General features: G+C 37.8%; 1 protein-coding gene across 1 annotated transcript; it reads right to left on the bottom strand.

Moving 5' to 3' along the window:
* Nucleotides 1-3,150: 3,150 nt before the first annotated feature.
* On the bottom strand, nt 3,151-6,679 carry NPS (neuropeptide S). The gene is made up of 3 exons (XM_034987419.1): nt 6,552-6,679; nt 6,355-6,436; nt 3,151-3,330 (listed from the first exon to the last, which is right to left on the bottom strand). Exons 1-3 carry the CDS (start codon nt 6,677-6,679, stop codon nt 3,151-3,153), a joined length of 390 nt encoding a protein of 129 aa, XP_034843310.1.
* Between the last annotated feature and the right edge of the window lie 868 nt (nt 6,680-7,547).

Genomic DNA, 7,547 nt, shown 5'->3' with positions numbered 1-7,547 from the left:
AGCATTTGACAAAGAGTATAGGGATAAAGAGTACATACCTCAATATCATAAAAGCCATCTATGAAAAACCTACAGCTTTCCCCCTAAGGTCAGGAACATGGCAGGGATGTCCACTATCACCACTGCTATTCAACGTAGTATTAGAAGTGCTAACCACAGCAGTCAGACAACAAAAAGAAATCAAAGGCATCCAAATCAGCAAAGAAGAAGTCAAAAACTCTCACTCTTTGCAGATGATATGATACTTTATGTGGAAAACCCCAAAGACTCCACCCCAAAACTGCTAGAACTCATACAGGAATTCAGTAAAGTGGCAGGATATAAAATCAATGCACAGAAATCAGTGGCATTCCTATACACCAACAACAAGACAGAAGAAAGAGAAATGAAGGAGTCGATCCCATTTACAATTGCACCCCAAACCATAAGATACCTAGGAATAAATCTAACCAAAGACGCAAAGGATCTGTACTCAGAAAACTATAAAATACTCATGAAACAAATTGAGGAAGACACAAAGAAATGGAAAAACGTTCCATGCTCATGGATTGGAAGAACAAATATTGTCAAGATGTCAATGCTACCTAGAGCAATCTACACATTTAATGCAATTCCTATCAAAATACCATCCACTTTTTTCAAAGAAATGGAACAAATAATCCTAAAATTTGTTTGGAACCAGAAAAGACCCCGAATAGCCAGAGGAATGTTGAAAAAGAAAAGCAAAGCTGGCGGCATCACAATTCCAGACTTCCAGCTCTATTACAAAGCTGTCATCATCAAGACAATACGGTACTGGCACAAAAACAGACACATAGATCAATGGAACAGAATAGAGAGCCCAGAAATGGACCCTCAACTCTATGGTCAACTCATCTTTGACAAAGCAGGAAAGAATGTCCAATGGAAAAAAGACAGTCTCTTCAACAAATGGTGTTGGGAAAATTGGACAGCCACATGCCGAAGAATGAAACTGGACCATTTCCTTACAACCACACACAAAAATAGACTCCAAATGGTTGAAAGACCTAAATGTGAGACAGGAGTCCATCAAAATCCTAGAGGAGAACACAGGCAGCAACCTCTTCAACCTCAGCCGCAGCAGTTTCTTCCTAGAAACATTGCCAAAGGCAAGGGAAGCAAGGGCAAAAACGAACTATTGGAATTTCATCAAGATAAAAAGCTTTTGCACAGCAAAAGAAACAGTCAACAAAACCAAAAGACAACCAACAGAATGGGAGAAGATACTTGCAAATGACATATCAGATAAAGGGCTAGTATCCAAAATCTATAAAGAACTCATCAAACTCAACACACAAAGAACAAATGATCCAATCAAGAAATGGGCAGAAGACATGAACAGACATTTTTCCAAAGAAGACATCCAAATGGCCAACAGACACATGAAAAAGTGCTCAATATCGCTCGGCATCAGGGAAATCCAAATCAAAACCTCAATGAGATACCACCTCACACCAGTCAGAATGGCTAAAATTAACAAGTGAGGAAATGACAGATGTTGGCGGGGATGCGGAGAAAGGGGAACCCTCCTACACTGTTGGTGGGAATGCAAGCTGGTGCAGCCACTCTGGAAAACACTATGGAGGTTCCTCACAAAGTTGAAAATAGAGCTACCCTACGATCCAGCAATTGCACTACTGGGTATTTACCCCAAAGATACAAATGTAGGGATCCGAAGGGGTTTGTGCACCCCGATGTTTATAGCAGCAATGTCCACAATAGCCAAACTGTGGAAAAGCCAAGATGTCCATTGACAGATGAATGGATAAAGAAGTTGTGGTGTATATATATATATATATATATATATATATATATATATATACACACACACACACACATACAATGGAATATTATGCAGCCATCAAAAGGAATGAAATCTTGCCATTTGCAACAACATGGATGGAGCTGGCGGGTGTTATGCTGAGCAAAATAATTCAATCAGAGAAAGACATGTATCATATGACCTCACTGATATGAGGAATTCTTAATCTCAGGAAACAAACTGAGGGTTGCTGGAGTGAGGGGTGGGGTGGGAGGGATGGGGTGACTGGGTGATAGACACTGGAGAGGGTATGTGCTATGGTGAGCGCTGTGAATTGTGCAAGACTGTTGAATCACAGATCTGTACCTCTGAAACAAATAATGCAATATATGTTAAGAAAAAAAAAAGAAGAAGATAGCAGGAGGGGAAGAATGAAGGGGGGGAAATCGGAGGGGGAGACGAACCATGAGAGACGATGGACTCTGAAAAACAAACTGAGGGTTCTAGAGGGGAGGTGGGTGGGAGGATGGGTTAGCCTGGTGATGGGTATTAAAGAGGGCACATTCTGCATGGAGAACTGGGTGTTATGCACAAACAATGAATCATGGAACACTACATCAAAAACTAATGATGTAATGTATAGTGATTAACATAACAATAAAAATTTTTTAAAAAAGAAAAAGAAATCAGTATTATGATATTACAGTATTACAGGCAGGAAAGAAATCATACCATTGTCATTAGAGTAAAAAAATGCTCACACTTTCTGGACAATTCAAGATCAAAGCAAATGTGTCCATCATTAGCCAGGGAAGTTGCTAACTGATCACATAAATAGTTTATTCTCTTGCAGGGGAAGTTTGAGGCAGGTTTACTTTTTTTTTTTTTATTATGTTATGTTAGTCACCATACAATACATCATTAGTTTTTGATGTAGTGATCCATGACTCATTGTTTTCATATAACACCAGTGCTCCATGCAGAACGTGCCCTCCTTAATACCCATCACCGGGCTAACCCATCCCCCTACCCCCCTCCCTGTTTGTTTCTCAGAGTCCATAGTCTCTCATGGTTCATCTCTCCCTCCAATTTCCCTCCCTTCATTTTTCCCTTCCTTCTCCTAATGTCATCCATGCTATTCCTTATGTTCCACAAATAAGTGAAACCATATGATAATTGACTTTCTCTGCTTGACTTATCTTACATTTTTTTTAAACTCAATTTACTCTCTACCAGCTCAGAGAGAAATGATATTTAAGAACTGAGAGCACACCAATGCTTAATGATAAAGACATAACTGGCTTTTAGCACATTAGTCACACTCTACAAAGTTTGAGATTAATTCCCAGAGTCCTTTGCACACTTATTCATGATTTTGCTCTTTGAAAGGAAGTTTTTGTCATCCCTGTGCCAACTCCATTGCGAAAGGACCTTTTCATAAACGTCTTCTCGAAAATGGGCTTTAGAAAATCTAGTCCCTTGCTCCTATCCATCCTGGTTGGGCAGCTGTTCAACAGGATGAGAGAGTAATCAGATTTTCCAGACACCTGGCAATTCAGAGGGGGGAGGAGGGAGAGAACACAGCTTTAGGATGGAAAGTTTATTTCAATAGTAACAATTTTCAAAATCTTAAGGCTGTAAACCCAATGTCTCCAACCTTTCTGAGGGAGAAATTTTGCTAGCACACAACATATACTTTATCTAAATACAAAATATTATTTAGAGCTATCTACTCTCTCGTCTAATTTTTATACTACTTACGTAATTGCTGTCATTCGGGATTTGCATCATACACCATACATAATCATCTTGTTGCTATTACTTCATAAAGAATCTTTCAAGTGGCACTAATTAGTCCTAGGAAGTTTTTAAAAATTCACTAAGAAAAACAATCCATGATAACCAAACTTCAGATTTCAGCTGGACACACTTTCCCTCTGAGATTTGTCCTGGGTCATTTACCAAGGTTTTCCATAAGGCTATCTTGCTACTTGAACAATAGCATCTTCATCTTTTGACTTTGGTTCAGTTTCTCATTAGTGGTTTGAAGACCCGGAGAGTGTGGGGGTACTTAGTCTTGAAGGAAGTACATGTCTGGAACCAAGAGTTCAAATTGGCCATCGAATATATGCAGTTCAACCCCATACTTTCCAGATAAAGGAACCAAGTAAAGAGCAAAGGGCCATGTCCCAAGGACCAGGGCTGGCAGTTCCAAAAAGTGGGCCTGACCCAGAGATCGAGTAAGAATTTTCAACATTTGTCCTGTGTCCCCTCCTTTGTGGTTTCAGAGGATGTACACACTGATGACGTATAACTGCAAGTTCTATCAATAAATGGAGCAAAGATTTATCAATGATCTGCTTTGTGGTAAATCCTTTATGTGCATCACCTCATTTTATCCCCTCAGAAAGCTCTATGTATAAAGTGGTATTATCATTTCCTCAGTTTTATTTTTTTCATTAATAAGAAATACATTTATTTATTTTTTATTATGTTCAGTTAGCCACTCTGTAGTACATCATTAGTTTTTGATGTAGTGTTCAATGATTCATGAGTTGCGTATAAATGAGGAAATTAAATGGTCTGTAGGTAGGGCACCTGGGTGGCTCAGTTGGTTGAGCATCCACCTTCAGTTCAGGTCATGATCTCGGGGTCCTGGGATCAAGCCCCGCATTGGGCTCCCTGCTCAGTAGGGCGTCTGCTTCTCCCTCTCCCTCTGCCCCTCCCCCTGCTTGTGCTCTGTCTCTCGCTTTCTCTCTCTCTCTCTCTCTCAAATGAATAAATAAAATCTTTTTTGAAAAATGGCTTGTAGGTGAAGCAGGGATTGGAGTGGAAACACCTGACTCCAAGCCCATTTCTCAACCACATGAGAGCAATAAAAAGAAAAGGGGGCTGAACGGTTTTATTATAAGGAAAGAAACATACTACAGACCTGGGAACAGTCAGACAGAGTTTCAGAAATATTGGTCATGGGAAACCAATCAAAAACTCTTATTTGAACACCCACTATGTGTTTTTCCCTGTGTAAATGGAGGAAATCTAAGCATGGTATAATGCCATCTATTTTAAATCCCCAGCAAGGAGGGGCCTATGAGTCATTTCAGGAAGGGAAGTATTCCAGTTCTTTCCAGAAATACTCATGATACCACCTTTGTATTGCAAAAGAAATGCATCATTTCTGGTTATAAGATGCTGAAAGCATCCCTAAAAAGATACTGATGTACTTTGCTGATCATTGAAGGGAGTCCTTGCCAGAGCTAACTTGTTAACAGAATAATATGGTATACTTGCCTAGTTGATGTACTTTATGAAGTTCACATCAAATATTACAAGAGCCTATACATTGTTTTGTCTGTAATTACTCACCTTAAACAGTCAAATTGGTACCATTGCTACATGATTGAGTTATAATGAGAATGAAATTGTCACATGCAAAAATAGAAATATGGAAAATGCACGGAAAGAAGAAAATTTCATATATGGACAAGCAGATTTGTAAGTACATTCTTAATTTAAAAAAAAAAAAACCGCACACAAATGCCTTTTGTTCAACAGAAATGTCATGAACAAACCTTCAGGAAAAGAATAGAAAGTAATTAGGAAGACACTTGAGAAAATATACCAATTTATGGGTTGTGACTCATCAACTTGATCAATATGGTTGGTGTCTTATAGAATCAATGACTCAATTAGTGTTGAATGCTCATAGGACTAAATCAGGAAAAAAGAAGCTAACTTAAGTAAACAAGTAATGGAAAAATGACAGATGCAAAGAAGACCAATAATATAAACAGCTAGATCATTATGTTTGGACTTTTATCTATTATTTACGATTTATGTAGCATCTCATTATCCTAAAAGTAGTTTCATGAATTACATTGATTCAGTAATTACAGTATGCCAGGTTAAGTTTCAGTGAACACAAAACAGTATCAGTGACAAAAAATATTTTAAAATTTTAAACAAAGCATTGACATTAAAGCAACTGAAATATCAAGTAGAAATAGTATTAAAAATTCCAAAAAAAGACGTTCATTTTCTGAATGTTTTGAACAGTTCAGTGATTAACATTAGACAATCAATATTCTTGAATAAACACATGAATTAATATTTTATGTGATATTTCATTGAGATATGGCATTTTATCTATATTCTGTTTCTGAAAAAGTTACCATTTTTATAAAATTGGTAAATTCACTATTTTAAAAAACTGATCCATTGTATTTGTAATATAGTTTCAATGGTTAAATGTTCACTTTGATCATGAGTGCACATGTGAAATAAATAAATTGTCATGGGCAAAACTATGCACATTTTACATTGAAATGCATGTTTTTCTATGCAGGAGCCAACTCTTAAATAATTTAAAACAAATTTTAATAAGTCTAGCATTATTTTTGTCACATAAGCACTTCTTTTTACTAATTTCTTGACTCTACTTATTTTTTTTCATTGAAAGCTCTAATAATAAGAGAAATTACTTTTCTGTCACATATTCTCTGAGATTACTTTGAACTTAAACACTTAAAAGCCATCTAGTCAAGCATCAAAAATAGAGGCAAAACTCTTACCTTAGAAGGTGGAACTGGAAAACACCAGAACACATGCATTGTAGAAATCAATAGAAGTAGAATAAGGCTGAATTTTAATGAGCTGTAGGGTAGGGGGAAAAAAACCCTAAGATTAGTTTCAGTTAGGGAAGTGTAAGTTAAAAAAAAAGCATATATGAACTCAACAGTTTTCTTTGTGGAAAAAGACAGTGTTTTACCTAATCATTTTGGATTTTCCAAAATTTCTGCAGACCGGTGGTTTTATTGCCAAATTCCTCACACTTACTGTCAGATCCTCCTTGGGTGACCCTTTTATACCAGAAAAGTTCAGGAGTAACAATGTCATCACGTCTCATCATATGTGACTAATTGGTTCTTTTTTTGTTCTTGTTAAGTTGGAAAAGGCCAATAACGCACAGGCATTGTCACTGAGCTACCAAGGATTGACTTCATTTAAATTTTGCCATTAAAAATGTCCTTCAAAAGCATTGTCTTCTAAACTGTGTCATTGTGACATAGATAGCTAGAGGTCTCAAAAGAAACCACAAGTTTGTTTTGCTTAGAGTTTAACACTTAAACAGGGATGGCATTATTTCTTTGAATGTCCAGCATCATGTTCCAGAGACGAACACAAAATACTTACAAGAATGAAGAACATCTACCCTCACAATGCACACAGATTATTTAAGTTTTCCACAATGGATTTCCCTCCTTGAGGACTTCTGAGGTGAAAGCAGGGAAACAAGTATCATGTCCCTTTGTCACTGGTCACTCAAATAAAGGAAAGGCACTGCACCTATCCCTTTCCATGTGCATACCCAGAGTCCAAGGCCCAGAGTTCTGAAAAGGCTGCCTGCCATGGCCTCCTTTTTCTCTCCAGGGCATAGAATTTCTCCAGGAAGCCTTTGCTGCCCTTGCAAACCAATGGGCATCCACATTAATAAATTGATTCAGGAGCGCTAAGTGTGAACAGATGTTGCTGGAACTTACAATGGAGAAAAACATCAAGGGAGGGGCTTTCTGCTTGGATAACTAGTGTTTCTGAGATGGAGCCAACATTTTTTGAATACAAAGCAACCGAGGGAAATCCTTGCTTCCTCAAGATCAGCACCTTTTGGAGGACAAAGCTGCCCCGTGTCTGGGACATTTGTTACCTGTTTGTCAGTGCTACATCCCTTTCTTTAGGGAACTGCTGGATGGGTATGATTCTCATA

This window comes from Mirounga leonina, unplaced genomic scaffold, assembly GCF_011800145.1.
Source record: "Mirounga leonina isolate KUSES-001 unplaced genomic scaffold, KU_Mleo_1.0 Mir_114, whole genome shotgun sequence".
Taxonomy (NCBI): domain Eukaryota; kingdom Metazoa; phylum Chordata; class Mammalia; order Carnivora; family Phocidae; genus Mirounga; species Mirounga leonina.
This window is presented reverse-complemented; position numbering and strand designations above follow the sequence as displayed.

Coding starts and splice junctions, on each gene's coding strand:
- NPS (XM_034987419.1), bottom strand. CDS start 6,679: ATGACATTGTTACTCCTGAACTTTTCTGGTATAAAAGGGTCACCCAAG. Junction 6,437..6,551: donor GGAAAATCCAAAATGATTAG/GTAAAACACTGT, acceptor CCTACCCTACAG/CTCATTAAAATTCAGCCTTA. Junction 3,331..6,354: donor TTCCAGTTCCACCTTCTAAG/GTAAGAGTTTTG, acceptor CTGAATTGCCAG/GTGTCTGGAAAATCTGATTA.